This window comes from Myotis daubentonii, chromosome 6 (assembly GCF_963259705.1).
Source record: "Myotis daubentonii chromosome 6, mMyoDau2.1, whole genome shotgun sequence".
Classification (NCBI taxonomy): Eukaryota; Metazoa; Chordata; class Mammalia; order Chiroptera; family Vespertilionidae; genus Myotis; species Myotis daubentonii.
The window spans coordinates 78,308,796-78,331,757 of NC_081845.1; the positions used below are offsets into that span (position 1 = coordinate 78,308,796).

Here is a 22,962-nt window from a genome sequence, read left to right on the forward strand (position 1 = left end):
TTTTCATGTACCAGTTGCCCATTGGTATGTCTTATTTAGAGAAATATCTATTAAAGCCCATTTAATAGATATTTTTAAAGTAATTGCTTGTTTTTGTTGCTGTAGAATTCTTTGGCCTCTGGTTTTTCAGTCTAGGAGAGTTGGATGCGACCTGCTAAGCTCCAGAAGGGCAGGGTGCCTGCCTTGCGCATTGCCGTCTCCTCAGTGCCCAGCACAGAGCTTTGGACATGGTTGATTGGTTGATGAGCAAACGTGCATGTGGCTCTCAACAGCGAAGGAACAAAGTAATGTATTAATCATACATTCATTCTTGTTTCAAGAAGAATTTAGGGCTATATTCACATCTCTTTGGGCACTTGGGGTGGAAAATGGCAGGACCCCGAATAGACTTTGAAATGGATAATCCAAAGTCTTGACATGTGTGATTTCACTGCTTTTGGGCCATGCTGTTTTTGGTGTTATGTATGACTCCCATTTTGCCTAATTTGCTGGTCTTGATGATGAAACTTTGCATGTGGCTAGTGCTTTTACAGTTTCAAAATATGCTGCCATCTAATTAGTCTCCTTTGATCCTTCCTTCTGAAGAAGGTAGGGAAAATGTCATCGAGCTTTACAGACGGATGACAGGAAGGAGGCTAGCTCCACACCCATCTCTCCTCCCTCTGCTGGTCTTTTCCTCCGTCCTCAGTGCTCAGTGCCTGACCCACCACCCTGTCCCCCAGATCTGAGCCTCTTTGGAGGGTCACCAGCTAATCTTATCAGCCCTGTCCCTGGCAACCCCCCCCCCCCACCGCCCTCTCTCTCCTGCTCTCGGAGCTACTCACTTGGACCACTCCCCACCTGGACCACTCCTGTGACAGCTCCCTGTGGTGTCTTTACCTCCTGGCTCCATGCTGTTCACTGCTGCCAGAGTAACTTTCCAAAACCCACATGTTATCATTTTCCTGTTGAATTTGAATTCTTCAATGTCTCCATGTAGCCTTCAGGATAAAGCCCACACCCTTTCACGTGGCACCCAGGCCATTCACAGCGGCGCCATCACCTGCCATGACCGCCTCCCCATTCCTTCACATTCCAGCCTCATTCCCTGCATCTTTTGCTGATGCTACCTCCTCTGCCTGGGTGACCCCTGCTTATTCCTGGGATCTGTTCTCCCTGACCTGCTACCTCACTGCTTCAGACAGCCGGAGTCAGGCCCTGCCTGCCTTGGCTCCCTGTGTTTCTTTGTTTACCTCTTGGTACCGCGTGCCCGTCTGTAAGGAGCAGGACATTTATTTCAGTCTCCTTGCAGGTCTGTACATCCCACGGTCCAGACAGAGTCTTCTATCCCTATTTTAACAGCTAGCCCAGTGCCTCTCACAGAGTAGGTCTCTGTGGAAAGGAGCAGGGAGAGGAAAAAGAAAAGTGTGTCTGGTTTCAGAGTTCATGTGCTCCCTGTCCTTGCCATCCTCCACCCCTGCCCGCTGTCATAGTCCCCCAGCCCAGGGTGTCGGAGGCTGGGTCGACTCTCCGTGACCTAACGGGCTCTGCTTTGTCTGAGGCTACCCCGAAACTCACCTTCCTGCTGGTGACTGCATCCCAGCAGAGCGATGACTCATGCGTGTGACTCAGCGAGAATGCAGCACAGCTGGAAGGGCGGCCAGTGTGTCTGCTGGTGGGAGGGCAGTTACCGAGCAGCAGCCATCCAGGCCCAAGTTCACAAACTCTGGCAGCCCTGCGCCCGCTCCTCAGACGTGGGTGTAAGTCCCCTGTCCACGGAGAAAGAGACTGTACTAGCTGAGCTTCAGAAGACTTAATATATTTGGGATTCCAATTGATTACTATTAAATAATATTTCATAAACCATTTATTGCATGCTCACATGGTCATAGGCATTGTAATAACCATCTTGCCTACAAATTATCTCATTTTATTCTCATAATAGTGTGCGTCTCCCAACATCGGCAACACAAATAGTAGCAAATACATATGTAGCAGATACTATTCTAAGCATTTTGCATTGACTAAGTCATCTAATTCTCACAATAACCTTATGATACAGAAACTGCTGTTACCTTCATTTCACAGATGAGGAAACTGAGGCACAGAAAGGCCACATGTTAGAGGTGTCCCAGAGTCACGTAGGAAGTAAGTGGCAGCTGTGATACCAACTCGGGCTTCTGAGTCCACACTCTGAACCCCTGTGCTGTGCCTCCTTGATGAAGTATAACTACAGTCCTGTTCACAGGGGAAGACACTGCAGCTCAGAGAGGGTGGCCACTTCCCCACAGACACACAGCCAGGGAGTGATCGAGACGGGCTGTCTCCGACCCCTGGCTTGTGAGCACTGTGCTCTCCTGCCCAGACTCAGGAGGTGGAGCCATCACACGTTGACGTGTGTTTGTTCCCGAGCCCTCCCCCTGGGCACTTTCCAGGGGTCAAGTCCAGAGACAGGATTCTGGGGAAGAAGCTCTTTCTTCAGAAGGAAAGCACTGATGGCACATCCAGATCTCCTTCCAGTCTTGGGTCCCAGAGCGCTTGCTTCCTCACCCAGGGGTGCTGACGGGGCTCTTCTTACCTCCGCAGACAGCGAGACCGTGCACTACCACTACGGGCCCAAGGACCTGGTCACCATCTTGTTCTACATCTTCATCACCATCATCTTGCACGCTGTGGTTCAGGAGTACATCTTAGACGTAAGTGACGCGTCTAGATTCCGAAACCAGAAACTGGGAAGATGCGTGGGTCGCAGGAGTCACCCGGGAGGAGCTCTGAACCTCTTCACCCCCAATTTCATGCCCCGGTTGGTCCTGTGGACTGGCCGTCTCTCACACACTCAGTCCCTCTCACAGGCTTCTTTAGCCAGCACACGAAACAGCAATGTTTATTGTCACGAGCGGAGAGAACTGCCTGAAATAAGACAGGACAGCGTCCTGTGGCCCGTCCTACACAGTCTGGTTGGGTTGTTTTCTTTACATCTGGGCTGCGGACACTAATCTCGCTGCTTCCTCTAAATGCTCGCTTCACATAGCACTCTGTGCACACAGTAGTCCTACACTGAACGACTGGATTATGGCTGGCTTCCACCTTTAACCTTCTTTTCGTGGGAAGGAGCAGGAGTTTGAAACCTGCCCACTACCAATACGCTTGTATATTAATATGTGGGATTCTCTCTGTTCTTTAGAAAATCAGCAAAAGGCTTCATCTCTCCAAGGTCAAACACAGCAAGTTCAACGAATCTGGACAGCTGGTGGTCTTTCATCTCAGCTCGGTGATCTGGTGCTTGTACGTGGTGGTGACGGTGAGTGGCCCTCGCGGCTTTTCTCCTCGGGGAAGGAAAAGAGTAAGGAGCTGCATGGAGAATGTGGGGCCATTCCCAGAACTGAAGCCATTTTCCATCCTCACGGTCCTGTGAGAGGGGCAGAGTGCTGGAGGGCCCTCCTGTCCACAGCGAACACTGTAGTTGTTGTGAGGGCACTGTGATGGTGCTGTGTATCTGGATGGCCCTGAGTCATGTTACAGGGCGCCCCGCAAAAACTGTCCCACAAGACAAACTTACGTTCATTCGGGCGCCCGCCCGTGGTAAGGATTGCAGAAACCCAAGCTCAGGTTCCAAAGTGTGCCCACGCTCACGCGCTTCCGGAGTATCCAGGATGGGGCTGGGACTCTGGGTCTGGTTCTAAGTCAAGCATGCTTTCCGTTTTCCTGCATTGGCCTCCTGCAAGCAAGTGCAGCAGCCCCTTGTCCGCACATCATGTCCTGTGAGGGTCAGTGCCATTCCCACAGATGCCTGGCGGACCAGTTACCCACCTCCCCCTCTAACCAGAGGACTCTAATTTCAAACAACCTTTGATACAGCACATTCCTTCCAACAGAATAATGTGGACAGTCCTTTCGGGTTCCCTGTAATGAGACCCAGGCTGTCCTGCTAGGAGGTGTTTAATTAGGATTCCCCACCCCCCCCTCCCACTTCCCAGCCTGGAGCACCACCTGCCTGCAACCTGGCCCATTTCTCAGGGGCTGAAATTGTCCCGTGAGAAACCCAGCAGCCCCGTGGCGTTTAGACATTTCCTTTGCTGCGTCCTGCTTCCTCTTCTTCCTGCACTGACAGTGATGAGCACTCACACCCTGAGGAGCTCTCTGCTCCAGAGAGGAACGCTCACGTCATCTTCTCTATGAAGTAGACATGTCTTCTTTGCATTGCTTTCATTTCCATTATCATTCCATCACAGAATGGTTCTCCCGAACAGAGCACGGGGAATGTGAAATGCGGACCTGAGACTCCTGTCCTCCTGAGCAGGGCTGTCCTCTGCTCTGTCCAGGGACGGACTTCCAGGCAGCCATGTGAGCAGCGCCCCCTGCTGTTGTGCGGCACACGTCCTGGCCCCGGAAGTCCAGGTGCTTCTGATTGCAGACCTCCCCGCCCCTGGCGTTTGGCTCATGCCTGCCTCGGGAGACCCTGAGCTGCTTGGAGGCAGAACAGCTCGGGGACCACGTGTAACTGGTCTTTCAGCAGCAGCATTGCCTCATCTCCGAGTGAATCACTCTTACCCTTTCTGCCTCCCCCAACTCCGCACAGCACAGCTGTGACACATTGAGGCCAGATTGGAGGCCCACAGCCAAGTCACTTAGCACCCTTCCAGGGTGTGAAATGCGACTGCTCTGTCTCTGCTTCTCTCTGCCTTCAAGGGCTTGAAAATGATGATGCTAATTAGTCTGGGAGAATACAGCACTTTTGAGGGGGAAAGCTCACAACAGACTTTTATTACAGTGACAGCCGGTTCCCCACTCAACATGTTCGACAGGAAATGGAGACCTGGGGGACCCTGGACTCCAGTGACTCCACCTCCTAACACCGCGTAGCTCCTGGCCCTACCTGCCCTGCCTTTCTCACAGGACAGTTCCCGCTGGAATGAGAGTGGCTGAGGAAGAAGAGAGGGCAGTTTTGTAAAAGGAGTGAAAACAGCTAGTTTCATTTAAAAATCACATTTTTATGTTACGACCGACACACTCTTTCTGGATTCTTCTCTTTCTTTCACCCTCCACAGTGAGTTCATCAGCAAGTCCCCACCCCACCCCCAGAACACACTGAGGTTCTGTCAGCTGCCCTCCACCTGCGCGCACGCACGCGCACATACACCCTCCCTGTCCAGCGTTCTCTTCAGGGGAGACTCTGACCCAGGGCACGGTTGGCAACATGCTAGTGGCATCTCGTGGGTACAGGCCAGGGATGCTGCTGAACTCCCTACCGTGCACAGCACACGCCCCACAACGAAGAATGACCCAGTCCCAGATGTCAGTGCCAAGGTTGGGGATGCACCTGTAGTCCAAGCCACCATCATCTCTTGCCTGGATCACTGCACATCCTCCTTCTAGAACAGCCGTGGGCAAACTATGGCCCGCGGGCCGAATCCGGCCCGTTTGAAATGAATAAAACTAAAAAAAAAAAAAAAAAAGACCGTACCCTTTTATGTAATGATGTTTACTTTGAATTTATATTAGTTCACACAAACACTCCATCCAGTCCAGTTTAAGAACCCATTGTGGCCCTCGAGTCAAAAAGTTTGCCCACCCCTGCTCTAGAAGGAGGCTGTTTCCACGCCTGTACTCTCCCACCTCTTTCTGCTCAGCCAGACAGATCTTTTCAGAATGCAGATCACATCATGCATTTTTCTGCTTAAAAGTCCCGTCCTGCTTGCAGTGATGCCGTTTTCTTCCCAGCTCCTGTGCTCTGGGCCCTGCCGGCCTTCCCATCTCATCTCACTGGTGAGATGCCCCAGTGCTCTTCCCTGGCTCCTCCATCCCCTGCCACCCCCTGCTGGCTCCTTTCTGCTCTCAAGTCTCCACCTAATGGCACCTCCTCAGAGACCCCCATTTGTGTTTTCTGCACCGTGCCCGTTGCTGGGGTGTTTTTCTTGTTCATGTGTGTATTCTCTGCTGTCTGTCTCTCCCCCTAGACCTCGAGCTGCTCCCTAACTCTTGGTTATGAGAATGAATGAAGTACAAAATGCATCTTTTTGCTCCAAACTTCAGTGGTTTTTATTTTTTCCCAACAGTTTTTAAGTGGATTTTTAAAAAAATATATTTTACTGAGTTTTTACAGAGAGGAAGGGAGAGGGATAGAGAGTTAGAAACATCGATGAGAGAGAAGCATTGATCAGCTGCCTCCTGCACCCACCCTACCCGGGATGTGGCCGGCAACCAAGGTATATGCCCTTGACCAAAATCGAACCCGGGACCCTTGAGTCCGCAGGCCGATGCTCTATCCACTGAGCCAAACCGGTTAGGGCAAGTGGATTATTTTTATAAACATCATAGATGATTCTTTTTTTAAAGTATACAATACATAAAAGTATGAAAAATGAAAGCAAAAATTTACCCCAAAATCCCTCCCTCCAGAAAGAACCAGTTTTATTTTGGTGTTTGACTTAGATGTTTCTTTCTGCATTTATACAGGCAGAGTGATGGGAGCGTGGCTGGATGAACCAACTACTTTATAAGAATCTCACCTCCTACTTTTAACTTACCTTTGAACTCCTCTTCATTGGTCAGGGCAACACACACACTCTCCTGAGGAAAGTGGGGGGCGGGGGGGGGCGGGCATTTGGCCTCCCTGCCTGCCTTCCGGGATGCCTTACTTCACCTGGTAAACCTCAAGTCCAGCGCTCAGTGCGAACCTGGGAGAGGGAAGACCTTTAGTGCTGGGCTTGGGCCAGAGCTGGCATTCGCTGAGAGTGGTGCCTTCGTGTGCAGTTGTCCCGAGGACAGATGTTACAAGGCATGTCTGCATCTAGGGAGCTGGCTGTGTTACACTGGATCCTGCTATTTCTGTGGATCTTTTTGTTCACACGCCGAAAAGGAGGCTGTGGGAGAGGGAGCGATGGTTCCCGCTTGCTCAGGCTCCCTCAGCTCACAGGCCGAAAGAAAGAGGACGAAGGATTGCAGACGCTCCCCAGACCCTCTGCCTCGCCTGTGGAGGGCGGGGCTCGGGTAGGTGGCAGGTGCTCCCTCTGCCACACTGGGCCCCAGGGCTCTTGGTACTTGGATGCCTGAGCTCTGAGGGTGCCCCAGCCCAGGGCCCTCCTCCCCCGCCCCCACCCCCCAACCTCCCCCCCACACACACACACACCCCCGCAGGCAGCTGCCTGGCTGGAGGTCTGGAAAAGGCTGTTCCCAAGGTGGCGAGTCATTGGTCCCGGGCTCCTCCTGCTCTCCTGCCCCGGCCCCTCCTACAGGCCCCAGGGACTGGCCCTTTGCAAGCAAGGCAGCATTTTTCTTTGCTTGTTGGCTTCAAAGTGCTGCCCTCCTTGCCTCCTAAGTGAAGGGGCCAAGCCGAGGAGGGCTCCTGTCTAAAATCACATGACCAGCGGGGCTTTCATTTCTCCCAGTGCTGCTCTCTTGGCCGGTCTTTTTGGGGCAGACACTCCTCTCCCACCTCGTTTCCCTCCTTAAATCCTTGGCTGCTTCCTCTAGAGAGGAACCTTCTCGCCTCCGTGATTTCCGTGGAATGAGGTAGAGAGAGTGGGTCCGACGTTCTGGTGAAGGCAGGCGAGTGAGCGGCAGGGGAGTAGCAGCCGTGTGGGTGTCGGAAGGCGTTCCTGCCACCCCCAAATGCCCAGGCCCTCCCACCTCCGTGCCCCAGTCTGTGTGTGACTGAGGAGGAAAGGACGTGGTCACGAGAAGAGGCTAGGAATGAAACCATGAGGGTTTGGAGTGAGACCCTTCACATCCGCGTTGCCATGGCTACACTGGTGCATGCACCTGATCGGACTTGCCAGTTAGGTCCCTGTGCTATCGAGGCCCCAGGTTGTGGGGCTGGGGCTGAGGAATACTCCCGGGCATTTAGCGCCACGGAGGTGGGTGGATCGGCCCTCACTTGGGCATAAACTAAGTATCCAGTAGACCAGGGGTGGGGAACCTTTTTTCTGTCAAGGGCCATTTGGATATTTATAACATCATTCACTTAATGTAATTCACTTAATATAAAGTCTTGTTGCTATGAAAAAAGCTCCCAGATGTATTCCATTTCGAGTTGTTGTGCAGCACACACAAGGCCTGCGGTTGCCTTGGAGGGCCCGGCCACATGATTTCTTGGTCCTTACATGGCCCGCAGGCCGGACGTTCCCCACTCCTGCCTCAGACAGTAACCTGAGTGCTTCTCGCTGCAGCAGCTGCCTCCGCCTCCTCCGGAGCACTGCTGACCCCTGGAGCACTGCTGACCCCTGCCCTCCGCCCAGGGGAGCACTGAGGCTCTCAGCCCCCTCCTCAGAGCCTCCAGCTCCATTTATGCTCCGACTGACTGAAGCAGCTGGGCCTGAGGCTTTCCGACCAGGAGGTTGGTGGCCCAGCTCAGGTTTTCCTTGTGCTGCTGAGCAAGCATCTTGTTTCAGGAGATCCTTCCTGCCTGGCCCTCCGTTTCCCTGCTTCTGAGAGGAAGTCATGCTAACAGCCCCTCTGCCCTCCGCGTGCCGGGCCAGCCAACCTGCTCGTGGTGGATTGATTCCTCCTGTGCTTTGTTCCTGGGATTATAAGCGCGTCGTTAGCTGGGTTTATGTGTGAGAGTCCCGCCCGTCCGTGGATGAGAGGATGTCCCGGCGGTATCCCTGGCCCACGATATTGTCGCTGCTTCCTTAGCCGGGGCGTTTCCGGACCACACAGGTCGTATAGATTTGAATGCCAGACCCCTATGGAAGCAAACCTCAGGTTACGCATTGTCAAGGGATAATATTTCTGTTTTCAGCCTCCCCCCAAGGTGAGCAGACGTGGTCTCCTCCTCTGTGTCAGACTCTGGTCTCTTCTCTCTCTGAGGCTACAGGCCTTTCTGGTCCTAGTTTACACCCTGGTGTCGGGCCTCAGGCTCCTCCCAGGCGCCATCTTCTGCTCCCACCTGGACAGGAACACCTTGGCCCCCAGCCTCACCTGGCCACTCGTTCATCCGCGAGCATTTCCTGAGCGCCACGTGCCAGGCACAGCAGTAGGCTCTGCCACATGAACATACGCCGGCCATTGATTTCTAACAGTAACTCTGGGAGAGTCAGTATTTTTATCCTCATTTTACAGGTGAGGCAGCGAAAGCTCAGGGTCCGACCTGCCCAGAGGCCAGTGCAGCTAGTGAGAGTCCGGCCGCCTGCAGGGCAGGCCTCTGCCCCACAGAGCTCCTCCGGCTCTGTGCCAGCGGGCCCACGGGAAGGCCCTTCATTTCACGGTTCCTGCTCTTTCCTCTCTGGCAGCTGGGTGTTCGACGCGTCCTGACCCCTGGGTCTGCCCAGGGCCACAGCGGTCTTACCTTCACCTCTAAATTCCGTCTCTTCTCGCCTACCGCAGGAAGGATATTTAACAAACCCGAGGAGCCTCTGGGAAGACTACCCACACGTGTACCTCCCGTGAGTGTTCTCATGACTTGGTCTCCGGGGAGGAACCAGCCGGTCCTCTGGCTCCGTCCCCCAGAATGTGTCCAGAACAGCTCGGAGCCAGCTGGAAGGAGGACCCGTCACCCCCAGCCTGTTCGGGCGCAGTCTGGTGGAGGGCCGCCGGTCTGGGTGGCCTGGGGACTCCCACAGTGAAGTGTCGCCTGCACTGGCCCCGTCACAGAGGAGTCTCAGCTCGGCTGCTGGACAGAACACCGTGGGCTGCGGGTGGACGGGGGACGGGGAGGGACCACAGAAATGTCCTTCTCAACCGTCTTGCTGGAAGTCCAAGGACCGGGTGCCCGCAGGCCCAGGGTCTGGTGAGGGCCACTTCCTGTTCGTAGACAGCATTTCTCTCCTGGTCCCCACAAGGCCGGGTGGAGAGGGTGCCTCTGGGGCCGCCTTCACAGGGACATTAATGCCACTCACAGGGCTCTGCCCCCGTCACCTCTTCTGAAGGCCCCGCCTCCTAATACCATCACACTGGGGACTAAGGTGTCCACATGAATTCTGAGGGGACACAGAGTTCCATGTACAGCAGGCTCCTAACCGCGTGAGGCACAGACGCAGGGCAGCTCCATCAGGCTCTGGCTTTGACCCCTCACACTCGAGCACACTTTCCTTCCAACTGGCCACGGCTGTACCCTCCTCCCTGCTCCGATGAGTTGCAGGAGGGCAACAGTGGGCACAGTCCCTGGGAGGCCACGCCTTGCTGTCCTAGGCCCGTAAAATAACACCGAGTCAGGCCCTTAGCTACTGAGGTGCTTTCATCCTTAAGTATATTCCTGCCTCTGCTCCACCGAGTTCTCTAGAGTCTGCTCTCTCCTCCTCCTCCCCTTCTCCGGGCTAAGACCCTCCTCCTCTGCAACCTTTTCATCATTTTTGTTTCTTAATTTTTAAAAAGATTCTCACTTGTAGATATGTTTATTGATTTTAGAGAGAGAGAGGAAGGGGGAGAGAGAGACATTGATCAGTTGCCTCCAATATGTGTCCTGCCTGGGAATCGAGCCCACAGCCTTTTGGTGTGCTAGACGACACTCCAACCAGCTGAGCCAGCAGCCAGGGCTTGTTTTGTTTTTTAAAAAATATGTTTTTATTGATTTCAGAGACGAAGGGAGAGAGGGGGAGAGAGAGAGAGAGAGAGAGAGAGAGAGAGAGAGAGAGAGAGAGAGAGAGAGAAACATCAATGATAAAAGAGAATCATTGATCAACTGCCTCCTGCATGCCCCCTACTAGGTATCGAGCCCACAACCCTGGCATGTGCCCTTGGAATCAAACCTGGGACCTTTCAGTCTGTAGGCCAACGCTCTATCCACTGAGCCAAACCAGCTAGGGCGGCCAAGCCCTGTTTTTGCTTCTTTCTGTGGACTTTCTGGGTCCTCTAAGTGGTCCTGTCTGTGGAGCCGGGTCCCCAGGCCCAGGCGCCCGGTGCTCGCGGACCCCCTTCCCTCCCTCGCCCCTGGCCCTTGCCCTTCCCTCCTGTGCTTGGTGGGCGCCACAGGGACGTTTTCCTCCCTCCCTCCCTGTGACCCGCTCCCTTGTCTCCAGCTTCCAGGTGAAGTTTTTCTACCTGTGCCAGCTGGCCTACTGGCTGCACGCACTTCCTGAGCTGTACTTCCAGAAGGTACGGAAGGTGAGTCCTCACTCCCCCCTTGAAGCCACGTGGCCTCCCCTCCCCGCTGCTGTACCCAGCCATCCCAGTCCCTTCCTGTAGAAGCCGGAGCTGGGTGGTGATGGGAGTGTTGGTGGGTTGAGTAAAATGCGGAGTCAGCACTTGTTGAAGTTCCCAGGAAGACAGACCTCCCTGAGAGGAGGCCCCCAGCACGCCTCATGCCTGCCTCCCACGCTTACATGTGTGGCTGGCGGCGGCGGGGGGGGGGGGGGGGGGAATCTATCATCTCTGGATGGCGGCTGGAGAGGTTTATGCCTTTCCCACAGCCTTTTTTTTTCTTTCTTTCTTTTTACATAGCATCCCTCTGAATCATTTCCCAAAACCCTGTTCCTTAGTCCCTGTACCTTCTCTCTCAACCCAGCCCTGCCCTCTGACTGTGAGCCTGGAGCTCTGCCGGGCCCTCAGACTTTGCAGCTGCTGGTGTTAAAGCAGCCCAGCCCTGGGGCCCGCCCTCTCCCCCTCCCCTCTGTATTCCTGCCTCTGCGGTTGGAGGGCCAGCACACTCACTGTCCCCTGTCTTATTTGCAGGAGGAAATTCCCCGCCAGCTCCAGTATATCTGCCTGTACCTGCTCCACATAGCGGGCGCGTACCTCCTCAAGTGAGTGAGACCCGGCCGCCACATCTCCTTGCCCCTCATGTTCTCATGTTCGCACGCCTCTCCACATACTGATTCAATGAGCAGGCATTTATTAGACGCCTGCTGTGTGCTGAGCCCTGGGCTAAGGCCTGGGGATACAAAGATAGATGGCAGGAGGCTCCTTTGTCTTCAGTGGGGCATCCTCGGTCTCGGAGGAGAGGCACTGTGACATGTGTCGTCTGCCACCGGAACCCAGAGAGTGGCCGCCCCGCCCCAACCCAGGACAGCCGGGCAGGGCTTCCCGGGGACATGGGCACCTGATCAGTGGCTCTGCAGGTGGGAGGCAGCTGAGGCGGGGCCCTGCCTCACACTTCCAGTGGCAGAAGCTGCCAGAGCTCACTGCGCAGAAACCCCTTCCCTTTGATTTGTCAGAATGTAGAGTGGCCGCTGCTGGTTGTTCAGAGGCCGAGAGAGTTGCTGCAGTGTTTGGTCTGGAGTCTCTCATGAGAAGATTCGTACTGAGGGACTGGATATGCCATTGCTAACTTGGGTTTTTCTTGAGCGTAGTCCACGCAGGCCAGGGAGCAGCCTGGGCTTCGCTAGGCCGGCATTCTGCGAACTTCCTGCTAAGCGACCCGGGGGTCCTGGGGCCCGGCATCTGCTGGGCCCTCTGTGCGTCCTCAGAAGGGTGGACTCGGGGAGCAGTCAGAGGAAGGCGGCTCCCAGCTCTGTCCTGTCTCGGGGGCCTCGGGCAGTGAGGATTCCTGGGTGGGTCTTGAGGGGCGAGGCCGTGTGGCAGGCCCCGCTCTGCTCTTGTGTTGGATGCTCCTGTGTCGCGGGCAGAGTGGGTCTGAGGAAGCCAGTCTGTGCCGTCACCCCAGCAGTGTGTGAGGGGGGCGGGGTGAGCAGGGACAGGCAGGACCCCCTAGGAGCGCTTCCTGCTGCTAGCGGGTCCCTTCTTCCTCCCAGAGATGGGAGGTGCACCAAGGTCCGTTTTTTCCCCGCATCTGACGTGTCCCGGGGAAGGACTAGGGCAGGTGCCTGACCCTGTTTGCACCGAGCCCTGTGAATGCTTGTTTTGGAATGAGAATCGGACGGAGAGGACAGGGAGCAGCAGATCCCTCAAAATCGCCCCCACCCCGTTCCCAGGGAAGCCGGCACCAGTTCAAGGTGCAGCCACCTCTCCGCTCATTTCGGGAGCGGGAGCTCCTTGCCCCTCCCTTGTTCTAGTTTTCCGAAGTGAATCCAGGGAAAGAGTGGCCCTCGGCTGCAGGGTTTCCCAAGGGAGACAGACCTTTGAGATGCTGGATGGTGTGGGGTCTCTTTGGTAAAGAGCTTGCTTTTGCAGGCCTTCACTCACTCAGCACGGACCTCCTGTGGGCGGCGCTGCCTCGGGAGCTGAGTTGCATCGGATGAAGGAGACAGGCCCTGCTCCCCTGGGGCGTCCGTTCTAGCGGGAGGCAGACCATCCACAAGGAAATAACCCCAGGGTTTCCCATGGTGGTGCGTGCACCAGAGGAAATACAGCAGCGCCATGTAGCGGCCCCGTGTGCTCCGGGCACCGTGGGTGTGGGGAGGGAGAGCCTCCGAGCAGGGGGCTCAGGTTGAGGCAGGCGTGACGGAGCCAGGTAGTGGAGATCTGGGGAGAGCTGTGCAGGCGGAGGGGACAGCAGGTGCGCAGCCCTGAGGGCGAGGGGCGTGAAGCCCAGTGTGGCTGCAGTGCAGAAAGTGAGGTTTGAGCCGAGGCCACGGGCAGGATCCTGTTGGACTTTCCAGCCACAGGATCCAGTGACCTTCGTGACGATTTTGTACTTTGGTCTCGTTGGGTGGAATCGGCCGGATCCTTATTTATGGCCGCCTGTGGGAGAGCTCCCTCATTATCTCATGGCTTCCTGCTGTTCAGCAGGAGCTGAGCTTTCACTTGCATTTGAACGACAGCTGACCATCTGCAGCAAACTGCCCGAGGAAGTCGGTGGCAACGTCATGCCTGGAATCGAGCAGAGGGGTGTCTCAGTGGTGCTGTTGGGTTTTTTGTGTTGTTTTTTTTAAATATGTTTTTATTGATTTTTAGAGAGAGAGGAAGGGAGAGGGAGAGAGAGAGAAACATCAATGGTGAAAGAGAATCATGATCAGCTGCCTCCTGCACGCCCCACACTGGGGATCGAGTCCGCAACCTGGGCATGCGCCCTGACCGGGAATGGAACTGTGACCTGGCTCACAGGTCGGCGCTCACCCACTGAGCCACACCAGCTGGGCAGTGGTGCTGTTTTTTAAGAGTTCAGTTCACTTGCATAGGTTTCTGCATTAGGTTGAGTTTTGCTTCTTTGTGAACCTGTTAGCTGTGGAGACGTGGATAATGAGAAATTAGACGGTAGGAACCCCTGGTTCTCCTTGCAAAGCTCAGCATCTTGTTCTGAGCACCTTTTGTGTGTGTAGTCCCTGGCCCGGTGATGAGCCCAAGGTGACGAGTCCTGTGAAGAGCCTCAGCCGGGTCACTGTGGGAGCGGGAAGGGGTGCCTGCCCCACCCAGCACAGGTGAAAGGCCGGGCGTTCAGTGTTAGGAAAATTCTCCAGGTGTGACAGCGGAGCTGAGTCCTGCAGGATGAGGCGGGCCAGCCAGGGAAGGTGGAGTGGGGAGCAGAGCCAGGGCCGGCCGCACCTCCACTCTCCCTGGACCTTGGGGGGACTGTAAGGCTCATCTCTCCCTCCCCAGCCTGAGCCGCCTGGGCCTGATCCTGCTGCTGCTGCAGTACTCCACCGAGGTCCTCTTCCACATGGCCCGGCTCTTCTACTTTGCCGATGAGAACAACGAGAAGCTGTAAGTGGTGAGGCTGGGAGGCCAGCCTGCTCAGAGGGTCAGGGGGCACGGGAGGGTCCTGCCCTGGGTGTCAACTGCCCCCTGAGCTGCAGGCAGCACCCTGAGCTTCTTTATCGTCCCGGAGCATCTTATTCTAGAGACCTCACCCCTCCGCCACCTTGCACCTTCTTCCACTTGGGTCCCTTCTGGAGCAGGGGGTGAAGGGCCCCTCATGGCCCTAAAGCAGCGGTTCTCAACCTGTGGGTCGCGATCCCTTTGGGGGTCGAACGACCCTCTCACAGGGGTCGCCTAAGACCATCGGAAAACACATATATAATTACATATTGTTTTTGTGATTAATCACTATGCTTTCATTATGTTCAATTTGTAACAATGAAAATACATCCTGCATATCAGATATTTACATTACGATTCATAACAGTAGCAAAATTACAGTATGAAGTAGCAACGAAAATAATTTTATTGTTGGGGCTCACCACAACATGAGGAACTGTATTAAAGGGTCGCAGCAGTAGGAAGGTTGAGAACCACTGCCCTAAAGGCTGCTGTCCCTTCCCCACCTCTGCGCGCAGGTTTAACGCCTGGGCTGCTGTATTCGGGGTTACCCGCCTCTTCATCCTCACTCTCGCCGTGCTGGCCATCGGCTTTGGACTTGCTCGCATGGAAAACCAAGCTTTTGACCCCGAGAAAGGGAACTTCAATACCTTACTTTGCAGGTGAGTTGGGCATAAGGGCACGACGATAAATCAGGGCTCCGTGAGAGCGGCCAGGAGCCTCCTGAACTTGGCACGACTTCTCAGAGGTTCAGGAGACAGCAAACCCCTGAGTCCCCTGCGTGTTGACGTTTATGGAAATCTCTGGACATTAGGCCATCCTCACTTCCTGGCCCACAAAGACTGTCAGGGCCTCAGTCCGCAGGGGAGTCCCCTCCCTCCCCTTCATGGAGCTCAGGAGGTTTCTCACCCAGCCACGCGGGGATCACGACAGCTACTCGGACTCTGTACAGCCGAGTTCTCAGCAGTTGGCAATGGCCTCCCGTGGCAGCCAGGAGGCCACTGTTTCCGGGAGACCCTGGGCCCGGGAGGGTGTGTGCTTGATCTAGGACTGCACAGCTTTAAGTTTCATGCTAGATAAGAAGCCACTCTCGAATTATTTCTGCTGTATCCTAATTCATTTGAATCCTTCCAGTTTACATGGAGCTGAATGAGCTGTGTTCTGTGCTGTGGGTACAGAAGGGACAGGCCATGGGTCCCACCAGGTGTGGGGACAGTGTGACTGTGTCTGTCGCTGCCTCCTTCCCTGCCTCCCTAGCCCTGTGCATCCATCACCACCCCTGAGTGTCCTGGAACGGAGATAAGCAGGAGCCCTGTGCCCTCCGGATGGTGGGGGCCTGCCAGGCTGAGGCGATCCATGGGCCACGGGATCGGCAGGGTTCCAGACCTCGGGAGTCCCTGCCCTGGGCTGTGGGCCCAGCCCCTGAGCCCCGTTCTGCCCTCTGCAGGCTCTGCGTGCTGCTGCTGGTGTGTGCTGCCCAGGCCTGGCTCATGTGGCGCTTCATCCACTCCCAGCTGCGGCACTGGCGGGAGTACTGGAACGAGCAGAGCGCCAAGCGGAGAGCCTCCACGGCCCCCCGGCTACCAGCAAGGCTCATCAAGAGGGAATCTGGTACGTGCCAGGGCCTTGGGCAGGCGAGGTGGAGGCTGTCTGGGGCGGGGAGGAAGGAGTCAGGGCCCTGGGCTCTACCCAGACCAGTCCTGCGGCCCGCCCTCCGTCTGGACTCCCTCCCTGGGCCTGGGGCTCCTGGGCTCCAGCTGCAGCCTGGCTGGCACGTGGCTGGGTGTGGGCCAGGGACAGGCTGTGGGTGCGGCTGGCCCTGACTCGGCTCTAGCCCTCTGGCAGTGGTGGGGCAGGGCGTGCTGGGTGGGGAACTCTGGCAGGAAGCATGTCCTCAGGGTGGCTTCTGGGCGCCAGCCAATCTCTGCGCCTGCTCTGTGCGGCCGGCTCCTCTGTCCTCACCTGCCCTCTGCTCTGGTTGTGGCCCAGGCTGCTGGCTCCTCTCTGCCTTTGGGAATGCCTCGAGATGGCACAGTACAAGGTGGGCAGGCGAGGGACACCCACTTCTCCGTGGGCCCTGCCCCTTCAGTACCCGCCCGCCCCCTCTGGGCCTGGGGCACGGCCAGCTCTGCACTTTCCAACAGCCTGAGGCCCGTCTGCACCAGGATGTGTTCTGACTCACTCGCCTTCTCCAGGTGTGGTCTGCTTGGCAAGGGCTCGTGTGTTAGAACGGACACGTGTGCGCTGGGCGTGCCGGGAGCCAGGCCTGGCTGGGTGGGATGGGCTGGAGGCGGCAGCCAGATGTGCCTCTTGGGCTTGGAGCAAGCACACGGACATGCTTTTGACAATAAAAAGATCTTCCTCTTCTGCCCTAATTTTTCTGCCAGAGGAGTGTCAAGCACCTGAGTAAGAGTAAGGCCTTGTCCCTACAGCCCCTCTGCCTCCTCCCCCTGTCCTCACCTTCCCCGGAGTTGCTGCCCTGCAGGGGCCAGAAAGAAACAGTGATTCCATCCAGCAAGGACCTGGTCTAGCCTCTGGCCGGGCGCAGGCTCCCTGGTCCTGGGTGACTGTGTCAGAGACCCACCACCTCAAACAGAGCCTCCAGTCGCAAGACCCTGGGGAGAGCAGAAGCCTGGGGCACCTGCCAGGTCCTCACAGTTCATGGGGCAGCAGCTGGGCTGGGCTGCCTGGACCCGCCCTCCTCTCCGCCAGTCCCAGCAGAAACGCCATGTCCGTCTGTCTCTTTACTTCCTAGGTTACCATGAAAACGGAGTGGTGAAGGCTGAGAATGGGACCTCCCCACGGACTAAGAAACTCAAGTCTCCTTAAGGCCAAAGTGCTGAGCACAGGAATGCTCTTTGGGGGCCCAGCCTCCATCACTGCCTCCCCTTCCTGCTCCTGACGCTCCATCAAACAGCAGGAACCTGTCTTTAAACGGGCTGTTCCTCCTTTCTTCTTGGCTTTCTCTTACTCTTCCATAAACCATTCTCAATAAAACCAAAAATCTCCCTCTCCCTCTCCCCGGGCCACGCCCTGCCCACAGCTCTGCGCTCTGTTGGGTGTTCTGGACGCCCAGGTTCTCGCTGGCTTTCTGCTGGCCGCCTTCCTCCTACACCGCTGCTGCTTTCTCTTTTTCCTTCTTTGACCATCTTGTGCAATTTTTCTGTGTCTTGATTTTTACCACGAGAGGGAGCGCAGGTCCTAGTCCTGGCCGTCCAACCCCAGCGTCGGTCCGGGGCCTGTCAACGTGCAGAGGCCTCGTGCGAGGAGCCTCCGCCCAGGCCGTGGCAGCCCCAGGGGGCCCCTGTGGATGGGCAGGAAGAGGGAGACGGCCTCTCGGATCGCAGTCTCCTGGGTGCTGATTGACTGACGAGGTGTGACTGCAGCTCTGGGCACCGTCTCCAGACCCCCCCGTGCCGCTGCTCCTGGTAAATGCCAAGGCGTTTGGCTTAGGGGCCTGACCGCTGGGTCCAGGAGGATGGTGTGAACTGTGTCGGGTCCCCTGACCGGGACAGCTTGCCCGTGGCAGGTCCTGCGATGGGAACCGGCCTGCCTCGCTCGGCCGGGGAAGCACTGCTGCAGGACAAGGCTTCCCACTCCAGAGCCAGAGCACGTGGGCTGAGCAGCAGGCTGTTCCGGAAAGTGACGGCGGGGTTGACCCCGGCCTTTCTTCAGCAGCCCCGGCTGCACTGCTTTTTCAACCGTTCACCAGCATTCAAAACCAAATCTGAAAGCCTTGAGACCAGCGGGCCTGTGCTGGCCTAAACCCCAGACCCGGGCAGCCCTGACGTCCTCTCTCTACCCACAGGCACACCAAGCCCCCCTGGTCCTGAGCCCCGGGAGGGTCACCTGTGCCATTCTCCCCCCGCCTCTCTGGTTGAGTGTTCTTTGGCCTTGGCATTGGCGTCTGCTGATGCTTGTTGAGCACACCTGCAGCACTTTCGATGGTGTGCACCAGGACAGGCTGCTCAGCTGTGCTGAGCTTTCTGCCCTGTCCCTCGCGTAGTCTGTCCCCTCTCCCCCCAGGCAAGGCCCCCGTGTCCTGATGGGCCGGTGGGGCTCCCACAGAAGGCTGAGGCTCCCAGAGGGCCAGCCGAAGAACTCCTGAGCTCTGCGGGGACGGGAGCGGGTCTTGATGGCGCAGGAATGTCAGTGTCATTTGATGGGCTGGTTCTCTCTCTGGCATCACAGTAGAAGCCAAACCTTGGGTTATCATCCAAAAGGAAGAGAGGGGTCTTCTCATCGAGGCCACAGCCCTTCTGTGCATCACTTGCAACAGAGATCAGTTTTAATTTCCCAGAGAATGAGGGGTCTGTTTCCTAACACCTGTGGGCCCTCAGCTCTGTCCGATGGCTGGGAAGGAGCGGCTCCCCAGGGCTTCTGGTCACTGTTAGGAAGTGGACAGTGTTTTTGAAAATAGGCCTCTCTCCCGTCCTCCTCTGACCATCTCTGGGCTGCAAAGCAGAACCTGGTAAAAGGGCCTGGTGGCTGCTGATGGTTGGTGTTCGGCCAGCAGCCTCCTGCGCCTGCCCCAGCAGCCGGGCGCCATCCTGCTCGAGGCTGCACCTGCAGCCGAGCCCCGTTGAGCTGTGGAGTCGGCCTTCAGCAGATGTACGTGGTGCTTGGGCTGGGGCATTGCTGAGAGCAGGCACGCCCCGCCCACAGCAGCCTCCCGCTGCGTGGAGGCGTTCTCAGCGTGCGTGTTCCCCAAGTGCCCTGCCGGCTCCACGCTGTGTGCAGCGCCTCCGAGGTGAGTCCACCACCCCCGTGACCCGGCAGCTCCGGCTCCATTTCCTAAGGCACAGTGATGAGGGTCAGACCTTCTCTGCCCTAAAAACCCAAGACAAGGAAGGCTAGCATCTCACCAGCTGGGCTTCACGAGCGATTTGAGGGGGTAGGAGGGCCATTGTGGGGAGCTTTGTCACCCCACTGGTCCCTGGCACATTTCTTTCAGAGCAGAGCCAGGTCTTTGGCAGTTGGCCCAAACCATGTTGCCAGGGGCTAACCAACTCAGTCCCACCTCATCCTGTGAGCTCGCTGGGCTGGCTCGTCCTGATCTGGCCACTTTGGCTCTTCTTTCCGTCTTAAACTCTCTCTTCTGTTCCCAGCGTGCCACACCCTCTGTGGGGGTCCTATCAGACACCCCATGTTGGGGAGGCCAGCTCCACATCACCCACCAGAGCAGGAGGGCACAGGCCAGTCTACCTCAGCAGCCGCGGCCCCTCCACCTCTCTGAGCGGCCCCATGAGGTGGAGGCGGCCCCCAGGCAGCTGGAGGCAGGAGAGAGCAGGGAGGCCGCACTGGTGGGATGGAGGATCGGGCTGCGCCCCCCTCCTTGGAGCTCCGTGGTGGGAGAGTTCTTAGCACCCCGGCTGGGAGCTGCACTGTTAATAAGCTGCACGTGTCCCTGCTGCAGGTGGGGCAGGCCTGGGGCAGAGGCAGGCTGAGCGGGAGTGGGGGGTGGCTGCTGCGCCCTCTAGTCTGCTCTAACCCTGAGTGTCTGGGCCACCAGAGCCAAGTGGTTGCCCAGAGAACCTTTTCCATTTGTCTGAAGTCACAACGTTTCAGAAACCAAAACAGTCATCTGTGCTCCAGCCTCTGCACATGCAGCCCCTCAGACCTGGGCGCCCTGAAGCCTGGGGTGCTGCCCCTGGGCGTGTGCTGCAGGCCCTTCCTGAGGGACCCTCCTCGTCCCCTCGACCTTGGCTAAGTGGTGAATAAGGTGGGGGCAGAGCATCCCCTCCCAGGAGGCCTTTGTAATGGAGGTGTCTGGCTGGGGGCTGGGGCCTGGTTTGGATTTCTTTCGCAGGCTTCAGCCTGCCCAGGTGGTTTCCCAGGCCTGGTGAGAGGGCAGGGAGGCCAGCGTGTGACTCCCTCCCTGCCTAAGACCTCGGCTGTGATCGGACATCCACTCCTGTTCTGCACAGGCCTCTGCTGTTTCTCGGAGAGGGTGTTGAGAGTCAGACAACTGTGTGGTCCTTCCCGCTCCTGTCCTCCCAGCTCACAACTCCGTCTGTCAGGAGGCACTTTGGCACAACTGCAGACGTGGGTCATTGTCGGATGGCTTGGAGCCTAAATAGAATCCCTCTCCCGCCTGTGTTGGCCAGTGAGGAAGGCTTTACCAACTCCTCACTCTTTACCCCGTTTCCTCCCCAAAGGCTGAAGAGGACCTACTTGCTGCCTCGTGTCCCCACGCCCCACAACCTTCCATGGAGGCCTCAGAAAAGCGCTGGCCCACTGGCTCCAGGTAGCCTGTTGGGCTGCACATGAGAGTTTCGTCCTCAGCAGATTCCTGTTTCTGTAAGAAGTGCCTTACTTGCAGCGTGGTCCTGGCCCCCGAGCCAGGGCCCGGGCTGTCTGTCAGGAGCAGCCCAGGAATTGGCCCCGGGGCATTCACATGTAAAAGGGATACTGATTGTGAGAGTTTTGCCTCCTTTGTCTCAACCAACCCCCCCCCACCACCCCGCCTCATTGTGTTAGGGTCTGGGGTCTATTCCGTTTTGTTTTTGGTTTCTCGCTGGAGTTGGTTTTCGGGCCTGGGTGGCTGGGAAGCCAGGGGAGGCCCATTGCAGGCACCTGTGCCTCCCACCTGTTCATACCTGTGAAGGGAAGCCCAGAGGGCAGGGGCACGAAGCCCATGTATGTCTTTGGCCCCAACATGGTGAGACCGGCTCTTCCAGTCTGTCTCCCGCCACCCCCCCAGATTATAAAGAAGGGTACCTTGCTAAAACCTCTTCTGGTCTTTTTTGCGTCCCATTCAACCCAAAGCGTATATGACAAAGGTGTTTACTTTGCAGTCACAGTTGTTAACTCACATCCCCGTTGGACAATGGGTCTAGGTCGGCTGTTGCAGAACTTCTTCCAGCTCCTAATTCAGTGTTACCTTGTGTTAGCAGCTACCCTCTCCCACCCGCCCAAGCCTGCCTGCCTTTCCCTTGCTCTTCCGGGTTGTGCAATAACCCTCCCAGCCAGTGGTCGGTCCACAGGCCTTGCTGTCCCTTACAACGCCCTGCGATGGGGAAGGGAAGGGACCCACGGGAGGGGCAGTCGTCGCCCCCTACAGAACTGGTAGCCACTTTCCCTTTGTTGCTGTCATTCTCGTTATCCTGGCTGGGTTTCTGTGGCACTCTAGTAGAACATTGTAGCATCATCTTAGAAGTCCATATAATTTTTGTATAATCTGTTGAAAAGGAAAAAAACTATCCTCATGAAGGGGCATTAATAAGTCAGTGTCTGAGAATAAGATCTGGGACACCGAGGTAGCGCCATCACTCTGCCTGGAAGCTTCGAGTTTCTTGCTCACGCGGAGATTTTCTGAGTCAGCCACGGCTGGACAGCCCTGTTCACCTGGCAGGCGCCACCTGTGCTTGGAAGTGCCACCACTTCCTTGGGTACAGATTCAAGTGTTTATGGATGAGACTAAACCTCATTTTTCAGTTCCTCTTGTTTAATAAACATCTGAAGGATAAGCCGAGGCTGCTGGTGCCCTGGGCAACTCACAATGCAAATGTGGACAAAAGTGTCTGTTTTTCTACTTTGGCCTGTTCATGTTATGGACCAAATTTCAGCAAGGAACTCAAGGAAATTTTGTGCCTGCCGTATTTATGCTCATGTAAAAGGTTCTAGTTTTTTTGTTGTGGTTTTTTTTTGGAGGGGGGGGGCTTTTTACTTTCAGTGAACTTTTTTCAAAACCCTTTTTCCACTGTTTCTGTCTGGTTTGAAAACAATTACAGTTTTGTATGGATTTTTTAAATGTACATTTTGAAAAAAATGATCAGCAAATATTTTTGAAATAACTGAATAAAAAGGCATAGAATTATCAGTCTAATTGTCTCTGGTACAATTCCTTATATTCCTTTTTGATCAGGATGTTTACCTTTGCTTTTACTTGAAAAAAATGAGTGTGTCCATTTTAGTCTAATTTCTAATAGTTTTCACTCTTATTAGCCATTTCTTGTATATCTTCTGCTATATGTTTGTTGTGTCACATGAATTGGGGAATTGGAAGAGGAAGATGATTATATTGAATAACGGCATCATTTTTATTAGTGTCTATAACAGTAAGGTACGAAGGGGAAAGGTGTGGTCTCGACCTGGGTTTGTGGGTAGGAAGCTTCACAGGAAAGCACACCGAGCTTGATGTCTGCTGCGTTATGACGTTTGGCTGGAGAAGACGGAGTTAAGTAAAAGCCACCCAGTATTTGTGCTGGTAGTGAACACATGTCCAAGTATTCGTGATCATGTGGGCAGTGGGACTGCTGGTGTCAGGCAGATGGTCTCCTGCCTGCAGCTGTCTGCTGTTTTTCCAGACCATCTTCAGAGGGAGCTCAGGACAGGAGTGCAGTTACAGTGGCCGTTAGCCACAGACACCACAGGGAATGAGGATTAAACAGGGAACCTTTGCCTGAGGTGCAGGAGAGGTGCTGGTGGAGGGCAAGCTCTGGTGCAGACTCA

At 55.9% G+C, this 22,962-nt stretch overlaps 1 protein-coding gene across 2 annotated transcripts in view; it reads left to right on the forward strand.

Annotated features, from left to right (window-relative positions):
• The window catches only part of TRAM2 (translocation associated membrane protein 2), an 81,400-nt gene extending 59,064 nt beyond the window's left edge, over window positions 1-22,336 (forward strand). Inside the window, exons 3-11 of one of the 2 annotated variants that reach the window (XM_059701429.1) lie at window positions 2,566-2,675; window positions 3,164-3,280; window positions 9,304-9,362; window positions 10,935-11,010; window positions 11,587-11,657; window positions 14,350-14,454; window positions 15,027-15,170; window positions 15,956-16,119; window positions 17,264-22,336. In XM_059701429.1, coding sequence (XP_059557412.1) covers window positions 2,566-2,675; window positions 3,164-3,280; window positions 9,304-9,362; window positions 10,935-11,010; window positions 11,587-11,657; window positions 14,350-14,454; window positions 15,027-15,170; window positions 15,956-16,119; window positions 17,264-17,337 — 920 coding nt within the window. In that variant the 3' untranslated portion in view covers window positions 17,338-22,336. Of the gene's footprint in view, window positions 1-2,565; window positions 2,676-3,163; window positions 3,281-9,303; window positions 9,363-10,934; window positions 11,020-11,586; window positions 11,658-14,349; window positions 14,455-15,026; window positions 15,171-15,955; window positions 16,120-17,263 lie in introns of both variants that reach the window. The other variant, XM_059701428.1, reaches the window with a different exon arrangement.
• Window positions 22,337-22,962: the final 626 nt, after the last annotated feature.